The sequence below is a fragment of the Leucopleurus acutus genome, assembly GCF_964270905.1.
Source record: "Leucopleurus acutus genome assembly, chromosome: X".
Lineage (NCBI taxonomy): Eukaryota > Metazoa > Chordata > Mammalia > Artiodactyla > Delphinidae > Leucopleurus > Leucopleurus acutus.
Window position 1 is genome coordinate 126,960,186 of NC_139148.1, and position 25,358 is coordinate 126,985,543.

At 46.6% G+C, this 25,358-nt stretch overlaps 1 protein-coding gene across 5 annotated transcripts in view; it reads left to right on the plus strand.

The window, feature by feature from the left end:
- AFF2 (ALF transcription elongation factor 2) overlaps positions 1-14,158 on the plus strand; it is a gene marked incomplete at its 3' end in the record, with an annotated part of 487,225 nt that extends 473,067 nt beyond the window's left edge. For all 5 annotated transcript variants that reach the window (XM_082865217.1, XM_082865220.1, XM_082865216.1 and 2 more), the window contains 4 exons: positions 193-286; positions 3,286-3,338; positions 9,227-9,417; positions 14,037-14,158. In XM_082865217.1, the coding sequence (XP_082721343.1) occupies positions 193-286; positions 3,286-3,338; positions 9,227-9,417; positions 14,037-14,158 (460 nt within the window). The remainder of the gene's footprint in view (positions 1-192; positions 287-3,285; positions 3,339-9,226; positions 9,418-14,036) is intronic.
- Between the last annotated feature and the right edge of the window lie 11,200 nt (positions 14,159-25,358).

Below are 25,358 nucleotides of genomic sequence, written 5' to 3' on the forward strand. Positions count from 1 at the left end.
TTATGCTTTATCACAGGATGTTGAGTATAGTTCCCTGTGCTATGCTTACTCCCTCTTTTTAAATTTTTTTTCTTTTTTCACTTATATTCCTCAATAACCGTAGGAGAGTAACTGCAAAATAGGAATCAGTTTTTAGTTTTATAGGTTTGATTACACAGTGGCATTAACACGGTCCTTTCCTCAACACCACAGCTACCGATGCTTATCACTTCTCTACCTGCGGATGTTCAAACTGAAGAAGGACCACGCCATGAAGTACTCCAGATCACTGATGGAATATTTTAAGGTAATCCTTATTTGGTATAATTTATAGGCCCCGGGTGATTAAATCACTAATGAGACATGGCAGGCATGTTATTAAATGTCAAGGTTGCTGCTGCCAAAGGCTTAACCTTGCTCATCCTGGCTCCTCCCACCTCTCCTTTGGGGCTCAGCAGAGAGCTTAGGTTTGATTTGATTCCAGAGAGAGAAGGTACAATAGTTCAATCCCCTGATGATTCTCTGGACTGAACAAATGGCCCCGGGCAGCTTCCCAGCTGCAGTCGGGGGGTGGGGGGGGGGGGCGGGTGATGCCTTCCGCCCACCCTGCACGGTGGACCCACCAGAGGACGCGGCTGCAGCTGTGGCCATGGCTATGGCCGGTCTCGTGTTACATGAGATGCCAGCCTAGGAATTTCTCGGCAGTGAGCGAAGTCGCCGCAGCCGCCCTGGGCTCTGCGGGGACAGCCACACCCCCTTTGACCATGGGGAGTCTTGGAGGACAGTGGTTGCACTTGAAGATAGCTGATTGCTTTGGCTGCCAAAATAACAAACAATAAATAAACAAATGCATCGTCTAGGGAGCGGAAGTTTTGTTTTTTTCTTTTTTTTTTTTCTTTTTTTTTTTTTTTGCGGTACGCGGGCCTCTCACGGTTGTGGCCTCTCCCGTTGCGGAGCACAGGCTCCGGACGCGCGGGCTCAGCGGCCATGGCTCACGGGCCCAGCCGCTCCGCGGCATGTGGGATCTTCCCGGACCGGGGCACGAACCCATGTCCCCTGCATCAGCAGGCGGACTCTCAACCACTGCGCCACCAGGGAAGCCCTGAAGCTTTTAATCTGCAAGCAAAACAAGATATTTCAACCACGAGATGCAATGCCGAAATGTGGGAATGAGCCCGAATGAAAGCTGCAAGCCTGGAGCTAGGCGTGGCCGCTGTGCCGGGTATCACTGGCTTGAGGGTCCTCGGAGCTTCTGTGGCTTCTACCCCCATAACGCTGGTCACGTTTTAGAGTTGAGGGGGCTCAAGGCTCCTGTTGGGCAGGTCCTGAAAGGAAAAGGACAATTTTATTGATTTTTTTTGCCAAGTTCATCAGACAACTTGGCTCGGTTGCACCAAGGCTGTTGTTTGAAATGAATCAAATCCTGACCTTACCTCAGACATCAGAACCCGGTGGGAGAGGGTGCACAGCTGTGTGCGGACAGCAACTCGGGAAAAGGAGCAGGTTCCCCAGCTACCATGTGGTGTGGCCGTAATAAAGCCAGTGCTTGTGGAGGTGAACACGGTCACATGCAACAGCTGCCCACGACCGTATGTCTACAGTGTCAGCCCGGGCTCTGGAAAGGCGTCTTGATGCTGTAGGTCTGGGGTGCCCTAAGAATGGGCATATTTCTAACAAGTTCCCAGGCAGTGCTGACGCTGTGGTCGCGCTTTGAGCCCCAGCCCCAGCATCTGTCCTCTGCGGCCTGTCCTGTGTAGCTTTCAGGGCACTGCAAGATACCAAACAGACGTTAAGTAACTCACTCCTCTGGCGGTGCGCTGAGCTTCTCTTAGGTTCAAAACTGGAGGCTCTCACCTGTGAGGCCATTATAACGAGTTGTCCACATGGGGCGGTGCCGAGTGTCAGGTTTTCCTGTGCTCCGCAAGTGTACCGCCACTACAACAGAGGAGACCCATTCTTTTTTAAAAAATGTATTTGGTTGAAGTCTAGTTGATTTACAATGTTGTGTTAATTCCCGCTGTACGACAAAGCGATTCAGTTGTATACATTCTTCTTCATATTCTTTTCCATTGTGGTTTATCCCAGCATATTGAATAGAGTTCCCTGCGCTCTACAGTAGGACCTTGTTGTCTATCCATTCTATACATACTAGTTTGCATCTGCTGACCCCGAACTCCCAACCCACCCCTCCCCCACACCCCCCCCCTTGGCAACCACAAGTCTGCCCTCTATGTCTGTGAGTCCGTTTCTGTTTCATAGATATGTTCAATTGTGTCATATTTTAGATTCCACATATAAGTGATATCATATGGTATTTGTCTTTCTCTTTCTGACTTACTTCACACTCAGTATGATCATCTCTAGGTCCATCCACGTTGCTGCAAATGGCATTGTTTCATTCTTTTTTATGGCTGAATAATATTCCATTGTATATATGCACCACATCTTCTTTATCTACTCATCTGTTTATGGACACAGGTTGCTTCCATATCTTTGATATTGTAAATAGTGTTGTGATGAGCATTGGGTTGCAGGTATCTTTTCAAAGTATGGTTTTCTCTGAATATATGCCCAGGAGTGGGATTGCTGGATCATATGGTAGCTCTATTTTTAGTTTTTTGAGGAACCTCCGTACTGTCTTCCATAGTGCCTGCACCAATTTACATTCCCACCAACAGTGCAGGGGGGTTCCCTTTTCGAGGAGGCCCATTCTTTAAACCAGCCCGTCAGAGGGAAAGATTGTTTAGTGATCCACTGTAATGCAGCCCTGCAAAACCATCAGCCATGAGGATATGCATGTGATGACAGCAGATCAAGGTGGTTCACACACACACACACACACACGCACACGAATGCTGCTTGGTCCTGGCGAGTTCCTGGGATTTCAGAAATGACCTCCTACCTTGCATCCCAGGGAAAAAGTTTGTAACTGGAGCTAAAGGTGAAAAGCTTGTCTGTACTCTGAAGAGCTTGTTCTGCAGAATAAATTTCAGATGAGGATAATTAAACCACTTCTTGGAGAACTGAGTCTGATTTCACTGGGCCTTTTAGTATATAAGATCTTTCATCAAGTGACTTTCATGGTCCTGATTGGAGCCCACTAATTATCCCAACCAGCTATTTTCATCGAGTGCGCATCGTGGTGTGCTGACGTGCACATACATTCCAGCTCTGGTAAGGAAACAGGAGGCATCCCGAAATGCTGCAATCAATATTAATGTACTCGAAATCACACTTCCATCTGTTTCTGAATTAATAAAACACAAGATAGATGTCCTCATTTCCCTCTCTCTTTCTCTCTTTTAGCAAAATGCTTCAAAAGTCGCTCAGATACCATCTCCATGGGTAGGCAATGGAAAGTAAGTATCTTCTGAAAATTATTTTTTCATGAAAATCAGCAATCGAATAGACCCCAAATATTGGGTATTGACAACCCCAGGTGGAAAGGTCAGTTCTGAATCTACAGTAATTTTGGTGCACGCAGAATTCTAGTCAGGTTTCAGCTAATAGCAGGACAGAAAAGTTTAAGATGATGTGATTCCAAATTTCTTTCACTATTTGATCTTTAAGCCAAATGACGGCCATAAAAGTATCAGTTAATGAGATGGCAAGCACCGTGCCATTTCGGGGAGGCAGGGTAAAGTTACCTCCACTGCAGTGATTTTTCAATGAGTCACTCAGTAATGAAAGACCAATGAAATATTCATTGATATATGGTAAGTGCTTTAATAAAACCAGAGGCATAATAGCGCTGAAAATGTGAAGGCACTTGGTCAGCCAATTATCTGAACCTTCATGATGATTTTTATATTAATACTAAAATACCCTGACCTGAAATGTAACAGCAGCTACGCTACTGCCGGTCTGAGGCTCGGTGAACTCACCCACTCGGCGGCCGTCCTTAGAGCCCTATCTGCTCGGGGCAGCTCAGCCCTCCAGCAGTAGGGCAGGAGCTGGGAAGCCAGCTGACGTGGGCCAGGAGCTGCCCTTAGCTCCCAGGGTAAACTAAGAGAGCCCCTTCCTCTCTCTACAATGAAAGGGCCGGACCCAGTGACATCGGAGGCTCATCTGAAGACAGGTTCCTTTTCAGAGGGCGACTTGGAATCCTAGTTCTGTCTCAGCCCTGAACTGCCTACATGCCCACACTTAACTGGCTTGAGCACCCGTTTCTCCTGTGATTCCAGTACCTCCCTCACCACCCCAAGCCCACTTCCCACCAGTGGATGTGTACCTTCACAAAGAGCTGGGGGGGGGTCCCCATTTTTCTTCATTTCAAAATTCTTATGTCTCTGATCAAAACACTTTCTTGAACAGTGAAATAGTCTCCTTTGCCACTTTATAGTTTAAAGCACAGTCCCGAAGCAGTGGGATTGTGAACTCTAAGATCATAAAAACATTCAGAGTGAGGGAGCAGATCCATTAAAAACTACGTGTTAACTCAATTACTGTACTGAAAGGAAGTACCGTTCAAACTGTTGAATTAGGTCTCCCTCTTATACTGACGGACAAAAGTGAAAGAACGCTTCTCTCTGGAAGCTCAGAAAATAAAAATAACTATTGAAAGGCCCAGAGAAAGCTATTTTCTCTGAGCACGGAGTAAAGCAAGGGCAAATTCAGGTAAGCAGCCATTAAAGGATCATTGGGAAAAAAATTTTTTTTAATTCTGCTACGAAAGAACTCAAACACATTGTAAGCTTGTGAAGTCACATGAAAAGCGTCCCGAAATGATTTTTAAAGCAGCTCCTGTCTGAAGAAAGCACACTCCCTTTGGTAGTCCAGAGAGCTTTTGAATGACGCAACTCAAAACGGTCGCCCAGAGGTTACAGCCCATTCATTCAGCAAACACTTTGGGTACACTTCCCTACAAGAGACCTGGGACGCAGCGGAATTCCAAGGGCTCCCTGCACTCGGGAAGCACGCAGTCCAGTGGAGGGGGGTGACAGGTATGAACAAAGTTCTGCAGACACCCAAGAAAAAGAGAGCGCGGGCCGCCATGGGTGGTCAGGGAGGGCTTCTTTGTCTCCCAGCAACACTGTAGCCTGCTTCCCCCAGCGAATGATGACAGCTGGCCCCGCACCAGACCTTTCACGATGCCTTGACCCTGACCGTGAAGAAGCAGTTGGAAGAAGGAGAAGAAAAATCCGCTTGATATAGAGCAGGGGTCGGCAAACCTTTTCTGCAAAGGGCCAGATAGTACATATTTGGGGCTTTGCCGGCCCAGAGGCAAAACCGAGGGTGTCATATGTAAAGAGAACATAAGAGAAAACAAGTTTCCACAGACATCTCACTGATGAAATTCAGAATATAACAGCAGTTAAGTACAAGTTTTATAATACAAGTCTGTTCCGGAGAGGAATGGAATTTTGAAAAAATAACATGTTGCGTCACTGGGGTTCAGTTGATTGAATTCTCTCGCTCATCCAATGGACTGCAAATGTCCATCTTTTCACACCATTCATAGCTCACAGGCCATACAGAAACAGGTGGTGCACCAGCTTTTTTGACCTCCACAGAGAGCCATGGAAACCATGTTATGGAGAGTCTAAAAGGGCGGGGCAGCAGTCTCAGATGTCACCCAGAGAGAATAAAAAGAAAGAAGGCTGGGGAGGCTATGGAAGGAGGAAAGAACGAGGCCATCTGAGGCCTTGAGAAGAACTCTTTTCGGTAGACAGGTGGCCGTGGGTACCATATTGAAAGGCTTGGAAGAGAAGAGATATCTCCACATGTTTGGGACATTGGCCAATAAAAAGATGTGAGGAGTTTGGTGGTCACTGGAGGGAACATTCCCATCAAGCAAAACTTCTCCCCAAGATTAGGGAGGGCTGTGCCTGCGTGAACGTGGCGTGAGCTTGGGGACAGTGGTAGAAACAAGCCAGTATGGACTCAAGGTGAGGGTCAAGATGAATACCCAAGTCAGGTGAATCCTTTAGCAGAGGGAGTGTAGGACTTTGAGGTAACTTGATGGAATGGAAGGAGAGTGGACTTTGGAGGAAAACAGACCTGCTTTCAAATCCTGGCCCTTCAACCGATTTGCTACGTGACCCTCAAAAAGGAGCTGAATTTCTCTGAGCCCTTTTGCCATCTGTGAAACAGTGGTGGCAGCAACTCGCCCACAGAGTTGTCACAAGGCTTAGAGATAATATCGGTGAAGCCCAGAGCACCGGGCTTGGTGCACGGCAACTTTAACAAATAGTGGCTCCTGCCACTGCCGCGTTTTGTTGTCATTGTTACCTTTTTGAGTTGGAAAACATCAGTGGTCTCGCCCCTAGAGCTCCCACAGCTCTTGGTGTACGCTTCACTTTTGGCACTTAGCCTAGATTGTCAGAATTTAATGGAGTTCCCTCCCCATTAGACTATTTGCTCGTTTCGATAAGGGGCTGTTCATTCTTTCATTCACCAGACATTTATTGCATATGCCTGCTGTGTATGAGACACTCTGCCAGGCACTTTACAAACGTGTACCCTCTCCATGTGCTGCTGCACGTTGTTCGTCTTCCCTCCCCAGAGCGCCTCATGTGTAGTGGATACTACATAATAACAGAGGGATGGCTGGAAGGTAATCCATTCATTTATCTAACTGGTATTAAGTACATGGTATGTGCACCAGGCACTGTTCTAGATGCTGGGAATGACGCTGGATGAAATAGACAAGGATCTAGAGACAAGGACCTCCTCAAGGTCACATTCTTTTGGAAGAGAAAGACAGTACAAAAAGAGTGCATACGCTAGATAATAAATGTCATAGAGGAAGGCGAAACAAGGAGCGGGGATAGAAAGGGCTGCTTGGCCTGGGGGAGGAAGATCCTGAATAGGGACATTAGGGAAGGATGATGGGAGGGCGAGCCATGCAGATCCCTGGGGGAAGTGCATTCCACGCGCAGGGCTCGCCACCACCTCCAACGGGGACGTGACTCGTGATTACCAGGAACAGCAGGGGCTGAGTGTGGTTGGGAGGCAAGGGAGCACGGTGGACGCCCAGGGTGCTTATGCTGTGAGTGGTCGGAAGCCTACGCTGGGACGTACACACTCGTGGCCACGTGCCACGGACGTGTGAAGAAAAGCACCAGATCTGAAGCAGATCCACAGAGGGAGAACCGAACGACGAAGCCCAAGCTGTGGGGAGAGCCAAGCTGGAGTTGGAGGCACACCAAGATGAGCGCGGCAACAGCCCTCTTTCAGCCAGAGGCAGTGTCCTAGGCAGGTTTTGATTCGTGGATTTCACGCATCTGATGCTGTGTGCAGGGTATGCAGCCGTGCTCCGCGCAAGGTCAGCTCACAGACCCTCGTGTCAGGTCCGTCGTGACCAAAACCGAACGCATGCCCTCGCTCTCCTTGCCTCCACCGCTGATTATTTAAAAGAAGGTGCCGAGTGGAAGGGAAAGAAAGCCCCTCAATAGCTCTGCAACGTTGTAAACTGAAAAGGCCTTTTCAGGATGTAGGAGATAAACGGAGGTGATGTGTTTCCCCTTATGACTTCTGGACATGGTTGGAAATCACTGAATCCAGCCTGTTCTTGCAGGCCAGGGAAGGTCCAGCGAGGGGAGGGGTCTCAGGAGCACACGGCAATTGTACGTAAGGCAGGGCCAGGCTAGAGTCCCGGTCCCTGGGATTCCAGAACTTTCCCAGCACCCCACGGTCCCCCTCTCAACATTTGTGACACTGACACCTTTGCAGTCTTCTCTAGAGATTACAAATGAGGACGTTTTCCCTTCTGGCCGTAAATTGACATTTACGGGTTAATGACCACCACTGGGTGGGAAAAGACTAGAAAATAGCATTTGCAACCTGCCATGACAAAAAATCTAGCATTCACTGCTCTTTTGCTAACACTTCTGTGCCCAGGTCCCTGAGTTTAACCACTCCCCTGACCACACCCCGCCTTGAAAGTAGATCTTTCCATCAAGAAGTATCAAACATCTCAGAAATTATAAACAGAGCAGGAAAACCTTCACACCCTCCACCCTCTTCCATCACACAAGCGCAGAGCACTTGCACAGAGGATCCACTTTCCCCCTCATGCCAGAACATACCAGAAGACATACTCTGTTTGCGGAAATGGACCAATGCCCTCCCGTGGCTGTAGGCACCGCCTGCGTGAGTCTCACGCGAGTGCATCAGTTGAGTTGCTCCCAGACCGAGTCAGCCCCGCTTTGGCGTTTTGGTACGTGGTGACTGCCGTTCCCCCAAATCCTCTGTGTATGCAGCCTGCCAGGGTGCGCATCTGTTCTAGGAGCAGAGATTGGCTCTGAGAAATACAGCCACCCTGCAAAGGTAGTTGCCAACAGGTGGCTGGCACAGGGGAGGGAGTGTGAGAAGGGCGCCTCACGATGGGCAGTCATTCGAAGGCTGGCTGAACGAGGACAGGGGCGCTGGGGGGTGTGTATAGGTCTGGCTCGTGGGCACAGGCAGCCACCCAGCCTTTGGGACTGTCCCTGACCCTCCATGCGACGTGCAGCCAGCCGGCGACTTCTTGTTGCTGGCATTAAAGGATTAAACAAAAATCTACCTCCGAACATTGGTACTGCCCAACGTAGGAACTCCCCAAACTTCTCTTTATAACCCAGTGTGCAGGCTTTTCAGGATTGCACTTTGCTTATGGTGGCAACTGTATTTGGAGCAAACTGTCACCATGGTTTCCACAAAGCACTTTGATAAGAGACCAGTATTGCGCATCACGTCTTTTCTAAGTGCCAATATCCGTTCTGGCAGCAGGTAGAGAAATCATCGTAGCTCTGAGCTGATACTTTCTCTGGAACATCTAGAAGACTTGTTGGACGTATTCAAAGTAAGAGCTACATGTGTGGGTAGAATTAATGCCAGAGGAAGATTCACCCAGCTCTCTGTGTGGTATTTTAAAACAAGGTAGCGATGTGCATGGAGTCATTAGTGGTTCCCAAAGGCAGTCAGACCTCAGGGTTTAAAGTTAGAAAAGGATAAGGATGGCTCGTTCTACAGCCTGGCCCTGTGGCCCCGTGTGGGTTGGTCTAATGAGGCAGGAACAGGGTGATAATAAGTTCTCTCTACGCTGGGGCCTCTGGAGAAAGCTGCTGTGCTGGCAAAAGCTACAGGATGTCCTCTGAGAGGAGTTGGTGGGACGCAAGCGCAAGCTTCATATGTGTTCACCATGCTAAAACTCACTGTGGCAAATCACGGCCTCATGAGGTCCCAGGGTGATGGGAGAGGCCTAGGACGCCGCTGTCACTCTTCCCAAGCAACCTAACAAAGCCTGTCTCTTCCCATCCCCCAGAAACACTCCATCCCCAGTGTCTCTCAACAACGTGTCTCCCATCAACGCAATGGGGAACTGTAACAACGGCCCGGTCACCATCCCCCAGCGCATTCACCACATGGCCGCCAGCCACGTCAACATCACTAGCAACGTGTTACGGGGCTACGAACACTGGGACATGGCCGACAAACTGACAAGAGAGAATAAAGGTATGCTGCTCTGCTCGACCCATTGCTCACGGGCCATGGTGGAGTCAACTTGCTTTCAATGGCTTGAGTTTTCCATGGTGGCCTTCTCTTTCTGTCTGATTTCCAGGGCTACGTGAGGGAAGAGGGGGTTAGCTCAGGGCTGACGTGGTGACCAGTTTTTGCTGAGAGAGTGAAAAAGGCCTAGGATTGAGTTCTCCTTTAAAGTTTAAAGTAACTTGACCTATGATGTGTTGGCAAATGTCTGTTTCGCATTTTCACTCAATGGTAAGGATCAATGCAGAGAAACAGAGCAAAGGAGAAAAGAATGATTTGCAAATTAATTGGGATTAAGGCCCTTGGCTTTTTTATTTTTTTGGAGAGGTGAGGTTGAACCAAGGCCTTTTACCTTCGTTTTAATCGTCAGCTCCAGTGAGTACATGACAATGCGACTTTGCAGTCAGAAGCCAAGGCCAAGGCTCAGCTAGTGTTTTTCACCCACTGACACCTGGGATGAAAGATCAGAGCCCTGTTCATGGGAACACATGAGGTTGGCTACAGAACAAATGTGAGGAGAGCCCTGCTTCACCAGAGGGTGAGTCAGTGGTCCTCAGCCACTCATGCTGCCATCTGTGACCCTAGCTGTCACACACGTTCGCCCCAAAGCCGCCTATCCTAATGAAGATGGGAAGTTCAAAGAAACCATACTTTTGCCCTGGCCGTTCAGTTGACTTCGGTGATTCTGGCCCAGCAGTCAGCGACAGACCCACTCTAGTCTAAGTGAGGACAGATGTGGGTCTTTCTGAATCAGACTGCGAAGAGGTGACCTGTGGTTTAGAGCAGTAGAGACATCTGGCTAGGTACAGGCAAGAATTAGCATCTCGCAGGCTGGTGGCCCCTGCTGGGACAGGGTATGGTATAAGTTGCATGGAGTGGGCTTGGGTCCCAGACAGTGACAGGACTTTCTTGGAATCAGGCTGGGGCTGCAGGCTACCTAGATGCAGAGGGACGTTCCCGTGGGTTACCGGCCCCTCCTCCTGGCTGCATCTCTATTGCGGCATCACTAAGCGGGTGGGGAAACTGTCCCACGGAACTAGGAAGGGTGCAGATTTTGAAGCCTAATCACTTAAGCTTGAATCCTGTCGGGCACTGGCTGGGTGACCTCAGGCAAGTTACTGAAATCTGTGAGCTGCTCCCTAGCTTCCATCTCTAGAATGGATATAATAGGATGATGATGAAACTACCCAGAAGGATGGTAGACATGGGTGGAATACAATAAGATGTGTAAATCACCTAGCATAAAATATCAAGTGCGAGGTAGAAATCCTACAAAGATTTCTTTCTCTTTCCTTACTCCATATGATGACATATCTATATAATTGAAAGAGCCTGTGGCTATCAAAGCATACTGCATAATTTGGGACTCCGACCCCTTGACCCAGCTCTAAACTTGCACTGACTCCTAGGGCTCTTTGCATGTGTTGGTTCTGTGTGTTCATGCGGTCATTTCTATACGCCAGGTGCTGTACTATTTGTTTTATCATTTGTTGTGTCATTTAGCCCCATTTCCTAGCTGTTGAAACCGAGGCTCAGTGAGATGCAGAAATTCACCCATGATATCACAGCTCATCGTATTGGAAGCAGAAATTGAATCGAGAAATGTCTGGTTTCAGAGTGTGAACTTTTATCCTATAGGATGCACTGCCCATCTAGAGGGCGAGATTAACAACGGGTCCTTGGAGACCTTCAGTGAGCTCCTGTCCTCAGTTATCTGAGTAATGGGCAGTTCTTAACTCGTCCACTTCCCTAGGCTTCTGGAAATCCAAAGACAACTAACCCAGACAACCAGGCCAATCCAAGGGTTCTAGAATTGCTCAGGAAGGCATAAAGCATCTTAAGTCTTGCCTAGCTTGTCGGCCTCCACTCTTCTCTGTCTTATTTTGTATTGGTAACTGGAGAGCTGTTCAATATTTATGGATTTCCTTCATAATTGCATCTATTTTCAAAATCTGTTAAAGTAATTCCTCCTAAATTAACCACAGAACTTTCCAGGAGCAATGTAGCGGCTGGGCTGATGTTGGACTCAGATGGTGCTCATCTTGGCCTTAGCACAGTGTGTCAAGGAGTTGTTCAATTCCCTGACTAATATTGAATCAAAATGACCGTGTCAGTCTACCAGCAGAAAGATGCTGCACCCCGCTGGTGTGGTCCTAGGGCTGTACCAGGGGCCGGGGAGAGGACCTAGTTTGGAATCTTCTGTTTACGGCCCTGAGTTTCACACACTTTGTCATTTCTGAACTGCTTGAAGTGGGGGTTTCTTCCCACATCTGTCTTGTCTACATAGACATGGGGAAACTGAGGCACTTCCCTTTTGATTGGTACTCTGCCTCCCACTGGAGACCACCACGTACCTGCACCTTTTTCCACCCAATCATGCAATGGAGGTGGCGGAGGTTGGCTGTCCCAGTGGAAGGTCTCCACCCCTGCCCCATGTCTGCCCACCTGTACAGCCGCAGATGGCTCATTGCAGAACATTCTGGTGCTCAAATGGGCCAATAGGGCTGATTCTGCCCTCTGGCCTTTATTCTAGAAGCCCGGTTCCTTACCTTCCCAGCTGCTGACTCGAAACACTTATTAAAATGGTGACCTGGGTACCCAATGAAGAGTGCCACCGCAGAGGCTTCCCTGGTGGCGCAGTGGTTGAGAGTCCGCCTGCCGATGCAGGGGACACGGGTTCGTGCCCCGGTCCGGGAGGATCCCACATGCCGCGGAGCGGCTGGGCCCGTGAGCCGTGGCCGCTGAGCCTGCGCGTCCGGAGCCTGTGCTCCTCAACGGGAGAGGCCACAACAGTGAGAGGCCCGCGTACCGCAAAAAAAAAAAAAAAAAAAAAAATAGAATGCCACCGCAGACTTTGTACACAATATCCAGGGGACATCCCACTCACGTTCACTCGACAACAACTGGGTCCTTTAACATCTCCCTTAATATTGTATTACGGAAGAGAGTATTTTCAATGCCCAAAGTAATTTACTCCCTTATCAGCAGAAATTACTTTTATTGCATAGTACAGGTTAAAAAGTATCACATAATCAAATGAAGCTGATACGCGGAGAAGGAGCCCATATGTTCTACATAACGTGAAGAATCAATGCATTGTTTAGTGAAATACCATCTGCTGGGCAATCAAGCACACATAACCCATGCATGGAAATTGCTTTCCAAGAAGGCAGGAGAGCATCCCAACCACTTGAAGGTAGTCTCCAGCCTCCTCCCCCACACCGAGCCAGCACGAGTGATTTCCTCGTGGCTGAGGGAACAGGACGCCCAAGAGTTTCCTTCTCACCGAGATCATCGCGGTGCCAGACAGACGTGCCAAGGGGAAGCCTAGCTGCTTTCTAGGCATCATAGAGTTTTTCCCACAGACCTCCCACCCCGCCCCAAAGCAGACAGTCTAAGGCTCTGGTCCCACTGCTTAGTAGTAAGGCCTCAGTGCCATTCCTTCCCCGAGTCAGCTGGAGGGGAATCGGCCAGGCAGTCTTACCATCCGTGTGCCGGGGGGCAGGGGGAAGTGCTATGCGACAGATCCTTACAGGTCATTTTCCTTCCCTAGAGGAGTAAGACTTACCAAACTAGATGCCTCCTAGACATTTATCTGGCCTTAGAGGCCGATGGCGCTAATGGCTGTCTAGGCTCACCAGCTGTATCTACGTCAAGGCAGGAAACATCGATACTCAGTTCATTTAGACAAAAGGAAAAGAGAATATTTTCAATTCCATAACGCATAGAATGAAAAACAGCTTGGTATCATATAGACCACGGCTCCCTACCATTTTGTGTATAAAGACCCCTTTCTAACTATAAATTTATAATATATAAAAATATAAATTCCAGGGCTTCCCTGGTGGCGCAGTGGTTGAGAGTCCGCCTGCCGATGCAGGGGACACGGGTTCGTGCCCCGGTCCGGGAAGATCCCACATGCCGCGGAGCGGCTGGGCCCGTGAGCCACGGCCGCTGAGCCTGCGCGTCCGGAGCCTGTGCTCCGCCACAGGAGAGACCACAACAGCGAGAGGCCCGCGTACCGCAAAACAAAAACAAAAACAAAAATATAAATTCCATATTTTATATAAAATATATTTAGATACATTTTATTTTAGATACGTAATGTTATGTGTATATTTTCAATACATAAATATATGTTTCTATAAACACATATAAATATTTAGACAAATATATTTTATAGGTACTATATGCATACTGTGATATGTGTGTGTGTGTGTGTGTGTGTGTGTGTGTGTGTGTCTCACAGACCTCCACAGGATTGTAATGTACTTTGAGAATCTGTCGTCTGAGAAAATATATGGTGATTTGAAAAAACTTACTATGAATGAACAGATTTGAATGAATTTGTGTTTTCTTAACCACAGTGACACAGACTTGATTTATGCTGTAGAGCTTGGGGCGCTAACAAAAGATTGAAATAGTAGAGCTTGACATCCATATGGAGTTTGGGTCACCTAGTAGGTACTCTGGACACTTGTGTCGAAAGAATGAATGAACGAACAACGGATAACTTGTCCAACACCCGCGTGGTTGTGGTCCTGCTGTCGTTCAAAGGCCTGACCGAGGTCTGCTCTGATTTTCAGAATTCTTTGGCGATCTGGACACGTTGATGGGGCCCCTGACCCAGCACAGCAGCATGACCAATCTCGTCCGCTACGTTCGCCAGGGACTGTGCTGGCTGCGCATCGACGCCCACTTGTTGTAGTGGGGTGCGCCCCCGTCTCCAGCACTGGTGGAACTCCACTCATTTGGGAAAATTCTCTTTGATTATGTTTGTTTTTATGCTTCTTTTGATATCTGTGAAAAACAGAAGTCATTGTAAGTGGACACTACACCTTGAGCAGTGTATCTTTTATCACTTAGTCATTTTTCAGTATTTTATATGCATTTCACAGATCCCACCATCCTTTTGTGCTTGATGGAATGACACAGTCCCTACAGTATTGTTTTAAGTCCACACTACCCACAACAAAGAATGGAAAGCAATTGTGAGAACAGGTTCCTGAGAAGTGAAACGGAATGTCATATATAGACATATATATATATGTGTGTGTGTGTGTGTGTGTGTCTATATATGAACGCAGGCACAGAGGACCTGCAAAGATTCGAATTTTCAGCAATAGCCATTCCCCAAACTGCACTCTTCTGTCCGGACAAGAACATACTTCAGAATCCTTTGTTAAACTTTTGTGGTTCCCACAGACTCAGTTTTCAGATGAGAATTTTCATTGTCGAAACCCACTGGTTAGATGTTGTAGCAACATCAGAAAGTCAAATTTAAGAAAATTAATGAGCACGGCAATGCCACTCTGAAATGCAGCCAGAGGACTTTTTAGTTAGTATCCCTTTCCTGATTCCCTATTTGAAAAACTTCAAGGATGAGAAGGAGTGGCAAGATAGATGTCGACGACGTTAAGGCATCAGCTGGCATAAATATTTTTGAACTCCATGATTTGAAGCGTAAATCCTCACCCAGCATTCTCTTTGTGTAAAGCTCTCCTTTGGAGGGCCGTTCAGTCAGTGCACGCCCTAGTAGCCAAAACGCTACACTCCAGTTTTAGAGATGAGAGACGGGAGGGGTCTGGAAACCGTCCAGGGAATGCACACCTCTGCCTCTTTTGCAGTTGGTTGGCGGGGTCTACAACTGGCAGGACTTTTTTTTTTTTTTTATTGTGCTTTGCTCAGATCTCTGGAAACGAAAGTCAAGTTGTCACTACCTAGAAGTAATCATATACAGTTTGCTTCCTAGTGGCTTTAAAATCTGGACTTCCCCAAGTATTATCCCCATTTTCTATTTTACCGGGTTTCTTTTTCACTTCTTCCTGTTTTCTTCTACCTTTCTTTTCCTTTTTCTTTTCTTTCTTGTTTTTTTTTTTTGGGGGGGGGGGTGCTCATTAGCTTTTGACGGAAATACAATCACTGGTTTTATTCAAGTCTATATTAGCTTGAATCATTTCCCTGAACATTGGGAACAGTTCCCTTGATTTGGAGATATTTCTGCATCAGTTGCGACTATCCCCACCCCTTTATGATCCTCTGCGTTCATTTTATGCCCCTAAACATCACAATGTAAATATCATCTTTGGTGTTCCAGCTCACTAGAAGAATTCCCCACACGTAGTAAAAACCATCCCTACGTTAGTTCCTTGTAATTACCTGCCGGTATCTAATTCCACATAGCCCTTCATCTGCTGAGTTATTGGATTCTCTTCACTGAGTTATGACCAGATAAATAATAGATATACACACACATGAAAGATGCAAACTTGTATGATTTTGAAAGCAAGTCACGCAAGTCTGTGATAAGAACGGCAAGGGATCACTCCGCACTCTCATTGTCAAGGTTAGCTGTATCCCCAGTTGCAAAAGAGCCAGACTTGAGCTCCGCTCTGGTCATCTCTGAGTTGAAGGCCCTTTGTTGTATCATAAGGGCTGTGGAAGTTGTCCTCCAATGGCTGAGGCCACGTTGTGAAAAGCTGACAGCTGGGAGCGTCCCAGCAGCTGAACCAGCACTTTTCATGCTCCCGGCACGGTTGAGCTGGACGTTGGCAGTCTCAGCGTCAACCCTCACACACGCAGACACACACACAGACCAATGAAACCCGAGAGAATCTTTTCTGAGCCTCTTAAGTGAGGAAAATGATCCTATGAACGACTCCGGACACCCAAGGTGGGTGTCACCTATCCAAATGAAGCTGATGGCTCTGCAGTGACTCAAGGTCTCTGTGTGTTTTCCACGGCTTATCAGGTAGAGTGCCTGACTATGACTATATGATGAAGCCCGCTGGCTTGCCTTGCAAGTTCAACCTAGACCACAATCCTAGACCATCATGGATTTAGGAGTAGATTCTTCTTGAAATTCAACCTCTGGAAAGTAGACATTAGGATGCTAGGGGCAGTTTCCCGGGGAAACTAGCACATTGCCTCACGAATGAAAGACTCGTAGCTCTAGTTTCAGTGCGTCATCATATCTACATGGCACACAGCACGGAAGCAGCAGAGCATCCTGCCTACTGCCTGATGTGTCACCCCTGGTGGCTAAATGTAAAGTGTGTGCCAACTCAGTGGCACAATGACCAAATCTGACAGGCGAGCTCAGGATCACCACCTGATGATTTAGCAGAGACCCATTTGTAAAGCAGCTTAGAAACCAATTAAACGTGGAGGATGAATTACCTTCCTCCCCCTGGAGGGGGGACGTCTTTCGGTTTCCTGATTAAGGACTGTTGCTGTTTTCTAGGCACTCTATTCATCACATTGTAAATGGTGATGTGTGTCGGAGGTGTGCAGCTATTTGAGGGATTGAGGGATTTTGTCAAGTAAATCTCTTCGGTGTACCAGTTTGTGGGAGGGATACAAGACACGTGGATGGCGGTGAGAGATCCTGGCTCGAGCCTTGGATGGAGGCTTGGTGAGACGCATCTCACGATAAGCACATGGAGTTAGGGTAACGGGCAGGTCCACCTGAGCAAGCAAGTACACAGAAGGATCTCAGCCCTGCAAGCGGGACCCCCGTAGGGCCGCCACTATGCCTTCACTTGTCACCCAAGCTCCAACCACAGAGAGTTTGACAAGTTTGTGTTACGATGTTGGCTTGGCTTTGTATTTTAATTAACCTTGGATTTTTTAGTGGTTTTGTCATATTACTGTCTGAGTTTTGGTAGGTAGGATTAATTTGAAAAGAGTATACTAGTGTGGTCCTCGGGGTAGGATTTAGCCGTGAGCATGTTGTTAGCCAGCCTGTAGACTGTTAATGACTTAATAATGTCATTGGGAAAATACTAGTAGTTTTCTATTTGGATGACAGAATTGGAAAAGCAGATTAGCTGCTGATAACTTTTCAAAGACTTGAGATTGGGATGCCTTTTTTCCACGTAATGACATCAAACGATTCAAATCTCCAATCAATAACCAAGTTGCTTGATTCAAAACCATTGGCTAAAATGTGTTTTGTTGAGTTTCCAAATGGTGGGTTTTCCTTTGGACATCACCTTGCTAGATTGCATTGGATTGGGGCTTCAGTGGGAAGATACTTGTCCTCTCGGTATCTTTCCCAGAGCTATCTAATTTGGATTGTGTTTTATTCAAATTCACATCCCGGAGGCTGAAGTTGGAAAATGAAGTTGGAAAGCATTTCTGAAGGCAGAATTGATTTAGCTGTGAGGGAGGAGCCCTCACGTACTTCTCAACAGACATGATAAAATTTCACCTGCGTGAGTGGCAGGTGGGAGACAGCAAACTGGATCACTGGGTAGGACTACTCAGTAAGGCAATGAACTGCTTGCTTAGAGAGGCATCACTCTCCCCATGGAGAAAATGTGTGGCAAGACACTAGAGCTACACAACATTGAATGGATGGGTCGATTCCGTGCCCCCAAATTCAGTTCTGTGGGGAACAAATATGGCGCCCGTTGTCGCTCGCTCTATTATGCGACTGGCGGACTAAATTCTTCTTGGTTGTCGTTGTCGTTGTCGTTGTTGTTGTTCTCATTCCCACTTGCACAGCCTTATTCTCATGATGGAACTCTGATTCATTTGCTCTTCAGTGTTTGCAAACTCCAGCGACAGAACTGGCATCTGTGTATTGATGACCAGCAGTGAGTGACCCTGGCAGGAGGCTAATCGGATACGCTGGTCTCAGACATTAATCCTACCATCTGATATTTTCGGGGAAAGAAAAAGTATGAGTTCCCTTTCCGTTCCCCTCCTCGCAAGTCTAGAAACCCCCTTTCCCAAGAGCATCACGTTTCCCTCTGTAATCCATCAACTCAAAGCAAATTGCATTGTGGGGAGGGCCGAGGCGGGTGGGGCCGGGGGTAGCGGGTAGGGAAGCCCTTCCAGTCCAGGCTGCAGTTCTCGCCCCTTTCTGCTTCTGACCTGAGATGGTAATAACTCCTTCATCAGGCTCACAATGGGTTTAGGGGACACGGAACTGCTGTTCCGATCCATGATCAATCATCGTTCTTCTAAGAGATTGGAGCTTTGCTGTTTCATTAACTGTGCAGTGTAGACTAATGGTGTTTAATAAAAATCATTCAAAATTTCAAAACTCTTTTGCCAGTGACCTCAATTTTGTTGGCTCTTCGATTCATACCAGACTCTGCGGAGGGAAGGGGGAGACCCAGGAAGCCTGCTACCAGGCCCCTGGCAGGATGCTGTGGGGAGCACCCCCAGGGCCCACCAGCGCTTGCTGGTGGGCTGCCGCATGCAGACCAGCTGGGAACCCTCCTGAAGAAAGAATGCCCCCGTGGACGCTTGCAGCTGTGGCTAGCCTGTTCCTACCGAGGGAATCATTATTCTCCAGCCTCTGCAGCACGAAGCCAGCTGCCCGATCAGGACCTTAATCGGAATTGCAGGCACTTGACCTGTTTGGTTCTGGTCCGCATCGCTCTCGTAGCTACCAAGTAGGGGAAACATCTCAGAGCCTAGAGCCCAGAGCCCAGCAGGGCGCGGAAGGCTAGCCAAATGCACCCCAGAAGCACATGCCCTTCTGAGGTTCTGCGGTACTTGGTGACATCAGTGGAAGAGGAGCCCCTGGGCAGGAAGCAGCCTTGGGGAAACCCCCAAAGAGACTGGGTTGGTACCATGTCGCCCAGATACAGAACTAGCTTCTCCTTTGATCTGCCCGGCATGCTACCGCTGGTCTACTGCTCAAACGTTTAACAAGCTCTCTGAGAACAGAAAGCACTTGATTTGTAGCATTTGCCAATCTCCATGGTGTAACTGCTCCCACCATGGCTAATTTCCAGCTACTAGGATGTCACTGAACACAGAGTTGGGAAGGGATGTACGCAAAGTTGGGAGTACACAGTACTGATTGCAGCCAGTCAGAGAGGGCTCGGATTTCACAGTTATGTTCTGTGGACACACACACACACACACACACACACACACACACACACACACACACTTTAATGACAAACTATTACATCATTTTCAAGTATGAATCAATCCTCTGGGAAATGTAGATAGGTTTTTTTTTGCTTGTTTGTTTTTGACATCTTTATTGGGGTATAATTGCTTTACAGTGGTGTGTTAGTTTCTGCTTTATAACAAAGTGAATCAGTTATACATATACATATGTTCCCATATCTCTTCCCTCTTGCGTCTCCCTCCCTCCCACCCTCCCTATCCCACCCCTCCAGGCGGTCACAAAGCACCGAGCTGATCTCCCTGTGCCATGCGGCTGCTTCCCACTAGCTATCTACCTTACGTTTGGTAGTGTATATACGTCCATGCCACTCTCTCACTTTGTCCCAGCTTACCCTTCCCCCACCCCGTGTCCTCAAGTCCATTCTCTAGTAGGTCTGTGTCTTTATTCCTGTCTTACCCCAAGGTTCTTCATGACATTTATTTTTTTCTTAGATTCCATATATGTGTGTTAGCGTACGGTATTTGTTTTTCTCTTTCTGACTTACTTCACTCTGTATGACAGACTCTGGGTCCATCCACCTCACTACACATAACTCAATTTCGTTTCTTTTTATGGCTGAGTAATATTCCATTGTATCTATGTGCCACATCTTCTTTATCCATTCATCCGATGATGGGCACTTAGGTTGTTTCCATCTCCGGGCTATTGTAAATAGAGCTGCAGTGAACATTTTGGTACATGACTCTTTTTGAATTATGGTTTTCTCAGGGTATATGCCCAGTAGTGGGATTGCTGGGTCATATGGTAGTTCTATTTGTAGATTTTTAAGGAACCTCCATACTGTTCTCCACAGTGGCTGTATCAATTGATGAGGCCCTGGAGGTGTGGGTTTTAAGCTGGAAGGGATGAGGCCCTCTTGAGCCCAAAGCGTAGACGCATCAGCGGGGGTGAGTGGGTCATCTCCATATCTCCAAGGTAAAACGGAAGTGAGATAAGTGTTTAAAAAACCCTCATGGTTGGTTAAAAGTAAGGATAGGTGAGTACTGCTTTTTCTTATTAAAACATCCAAGTAGTACTTCAAACTTGTAAATGTAACTTGGATAACTGATTTACTATTTTCCTACTAATGACAGCCTTCGCCTAGTTAGGAAACATTAGGGCCTCTGTGGAGAACAGCACAGTCCAAAATGCAGTGTGTTGTTTTCTCATAATATGGAAACAGTAATTCTCCCATCTCCCCGTTGTTGTTCAGAAGGTTTTCACTTTCGCTATTAGGGATGGAAGTTGTTTAACATGTGTTTTTAGTTGAAAGTACCTACTTACTGTCCTTGTTCTGAATTCAAACCAGAATGTCTCCTGGATCAATTCCATGATTAATATTCAGACATTATCATGCAAAGCAAAACAATTCCCTTTTCTACCCAATATAAAGAAAACCAAGGTCACTAACAAGTAGGCATAAAGTTCAGTATATTTTTCTAAGAGAATGAGGTTTTCGTTAAACACACACACACACACACACACACACACACACACACACACACACACTGGTTTTTTTTATTAGACCTCCTCATCATAAATCATCCTGAGAGTAGAACAGAAAGTCTCAAAGGCCCCGTTCTCCTGGTCCCGTACATCTACAGTTAACACGAGCTTTGTATCTGGAAAGGTTGAAGAACTTTTCCTAAACTCCTATTTTTCTTTAAACATTTCCACATTCTGTCCGAGCCTGTGTCCACAGTCAAGTGCGTCCTTTACTCTTTCCTTCCAGCCTCTCTCTCTTTTACCTCGGAGGTTCTTTCTATGACCAGCACAGTAACATGGTCGGTGCGAGGGGCGGCGGTGGGGGGGGCGGGGGTCTTCCAGCCCCTCGTGGTTTTCCTGCAACATTCATCCTGACTGGGTATGGTCCCATCTGGGTCTGGTTTAATTGCCATTACAGTCACATGGCGATGGACAGTTTTGCATGGATACGGAGAGCTAGAAATGTGTTCATCATCAGCCGGTGATTTTCTGTTTCAAAACCATCCTCATGAATCAATCATATTCACCCACAGATATTACAAATGAGATTGATTCTGTCTCGAGACAATTTTTCAAGTAGATTTCTTCCCGGATGACTCTACTCCCTGGGTATCTTAGAAAGCGAAACGTTTGAGATGAAATCCCTCACGTTTATTCAATTCCACAAATGGCTGTTCTTATTCCTATTTTCCTCGGAATAGCGCTTTTGAAGATGGTTTGGTGTAGTGTTGTCTTCGGATAAAATGAATCCTTTAAACGTGAGAGCGGTAGAGCTACCGTGCTCAGAATGCCCCTGGGGATCAAAAGATCCCTAAGATTCTTCGCCTTGGCTCGCTTGGTGAGTTGACTGCCATATCCTTAGGCTCCTCCAAGAAGAGACTCGTTTCTGTTCTGTTCTGTGATGGTGATCGTGGTGGCTGGGTCTGTTCCTTGTATCTCTCTCTATCTTTCTATCTGGCTCTGGCTTTCGCTTTCCTGCTCGGGCTCTTTCTGTCTCTAAACAAATGAATAGTTGGATTCAATGTGAGCTTCTGAATCGTAACTTGTTCACGCTTTTCAGACATAACAGATTAATAAAAATAGGTGTGTTCTGATTTCCAACATGCCACCTGGACAGGCATGCCGTATTATGAAACCATGATATTATAACAACTGCATTATCACGTGGCAGTATAACTACTCGTCTGTTGAGTTCATTTGTCTAATTGTAGAACTTTGTGGAGCAGTGTTTTGACCTTCATGACGTCATTTTGGAGTAAGTGCAGTGGTTGCAGGCAGATGAGACAGTTTACATCAGGATTTTTCAACGAACTTTAGTTGGAGGCCTGGCAATGGCACACATCTTCAGATGTTGCTGTACCATGATAGATGTGAAGCAAAAAGTTCTGTTCCAGAAATTTCCCATAACACTTCAGTCAAGGTGGTTTTATTTAGGCTCATCTTTTTCTTTATTTTTCTTTCTCGTTTTCCTTTTTTTTTTATTTTGAAGGGGTTTCTTATTATTGACTGAAGAAATATTTTGATCGATTGCAAAATGTGTATTTCTCCTCTCTCTCCCTCCCTCCCTCTCTCTCTCTTTCCCCCTCCCTCCCTCGTTAAAATATTGAAATCTGGAGTCTTTGACAAGTCTGCATTAGATCAGGCCGGGAATGAAGTCTATATCTAAGCAAACACTGATGGGTTTTCAAAGAGGAACACTCCCTGTTCACTGGGCCCTTCCACGCCCCACACTGACAAACGGTACGAAGGACAGAAGGGCACTTTTCTAACATCGTCTGAGACCTAATGCAGTTTAACAAATGACTCCACATGTTTTTCCAGTAAAGTCATTTGACTGAGACTTGAAAAATACCCCCTGAGACTTGCCAGGGGTGTCTTCTGCCTGGTCTGCAGCGTGTGTGTTTGCTTTGTATCTAAGAGGCATATTCCTGTCTTGTGCGCTCATTTGAAGTATTTCCTCACATTCGCATTAGCCTGTATATATAAGAACCAGAAAGATCACCGCAACATGTTGTAAATGAAGATGTGACTCTATAAACCTTTCTCTCATTCTTGAAAATAAAAGACATTTTCATGCATATTTGAAACAGAAAGTTTGTATATTTAAGTGTCATGGAAATATTTATTGAGTAACCAGGATACAAATGGGAATTTAATTGTCATCATGTGCTTTGTGTAGGGGGTGCTTGCCAACACCGTGTCACTGCCCACGTAGAACATGTCATCTGTGTGTGTGTGTGTGTGTGTGTGTGCGTGCGCGCGCGCACACATGTGCAACACGTCTGGCTTGCTGTCCTTCATGGGATTTTAGCTTTTCCTTCTTGAAAAACATTCTTGTGCCGTTCCAGGAAGGCCATGGCTACATTGCTATATGAAAGCAGTGATTTGAAATGGAAACTCCTCTTCCCTTGGAAGCTATTATCATGATGTTACGGTTCAGCTACACGAATTCCACTGGATTTTGTGAGGGAAGAGGCTCTGTTCAAATCCAACTGAGTTTCCAAGAGAAAACCATAGGCTGAAATGCACAGGGAGGGGGGAAAGATAGAGGCCACTTCAGCCGCAGCATTTGAGCTCAGCTGAGCCCTTAGGGTTGGAGTGAGCTTGCCCCTGAGCCACACCTCAAATCCCTGGGGCCAGTGTCCTGGCCTGGGCTCCCTCCATGTCGGTAGATGAGCGGAACCGTCAGAAATAGCCTGGCCTGGTTCCCGAGAGGCCTTGCCCCTAGTGGAAGACCCTTTTCACACCAAGGGCACCCTAGGTGGCCATGAAAATGCGGTGGTCATTCATAAAGCGCCCCCTTTGTTTTACCATAATCCAATTCAGCTTTTGAACCGCTTTTTCTTGGGTGCAGGTTTCCAATCTTCACACTCACTGCAGATTCACCATTGCTTGTCACTGTTCTTAACAAGCATGCTCGTCTTGTCAAAATTTCAGTAAGTTCCGATGCTCTGTATCGACCAAGGTAACTGTTCAAACATCGAGGAATGAACGAAATGGTACCTGGTTCCTAAAAACTGGTTTCGTGTGCTTTATGCGAAGAAAACTGTATCTGCCTGTGTTGCTTTGCATTTCAAATGTGTGGCACACAAGCGTTTTGTTGGCGCTTTGTTCTCCGTATGGTAACTCTGTATACAAACGTTTTCATGTAGTTTTGCTGTTTTCCAACACGATGTCTCTGTAAAAATGATATTGGCTGAGCTGGTGCGTGGGTCTCTCTCATAGAGGCATTAACTATACTGCCAGTGCATTGAATTATTGAAAAATGCAAAATAAAATTTTTATGAAAATCTCATTTTAGACAGGTAGATGATTCCGCTTACAGACTTTCCAGCCATAAGTACCAAGTTACCACCCCTTTTGCCTTCTAAGGTACGGTCAACCCTCCCACTTACCTCAACGGCTTTACAACCCAGGGCCAGGAAGAAAATACTCTCACAAAGCCAATTGATTTGATGAGAGACCCTTGGCCTAGCATCCAAAGCCCACTGAAGAGAAAATGATCGCATGTTTCGTTATCTGGGTTCCTAGTACACAGCACAAAAAGGCTTGCAAAGTATGAAATTGCAACTGCAGTGGCCGTTGAATTGTACAACTAGACTAAAAACTTAAAAGCACAGCCGACTATGGCCATTTCTGGCTGGGGCGTGCAGCCACTGGCGCGGGAGAGAAGCGTAAGCCATCATTTTAGGTCACAATAATGACGTCATCAGGAAAAGGTTCAGTTATCTTCAGTTCAGTTATATAGTAAAAAGGACATAACTAAGGCAGAAGAGCCATATATTTTAGAACTATTTCCTTCAAAATGTTTAACATTTTCCAGGCGGCACCAAGGGAGTTTCAGGTACCTTGAAATTTCATTGATACCGAGTCTCTTTCCTGGGCACGCAAAGTGAGAAATTGCAATACTAATACACTACACGGCACAGAGCCCTTGTACGTGAACGTGACATTAACAATCAGCTGAGCTGGATTTCCTGTGAACAAGCAAGCGGCCCTTGGTGCGGCCGGATATTCTGACACTGCTGTGATCTTAGGCCAGGTATGAACACTGATGTAGCTAACTGTGGCTGAAACTGAAGAATTCACCAAGAATTCCAAATCCTTTCCAGAATTTGAAGGCTACGGTATGGGTAAATATGAACATTTTTCTTAGGAGATAATAAAGAAATAGTTAATCTGAGTAAATAGAGCTAAACGGATTATAAATTTGTTCTCAAGCAAACAAGTTGCTTTCTCCTTCACTCAAAAACAAACCAGATGTCATAAATTAGAATCATGCCTAGGTAAACGTGTGCCTGCGTGCAGAAAAGAGCTGGGAGGAAAAACGCAGAATGACATTTTTCAAAATTGGAGGCTGGGATATGCTAACTGATCAGTTTATGCAGCAGTTACTGTGTGCCAGGCACTGTTCTAGCACTTTCTTATATATCAACTTATATAATCTTCCTAATGACCCTATGAGATAGGTACTATTATATTCCTGTTCTATAGATGACAAGACAGA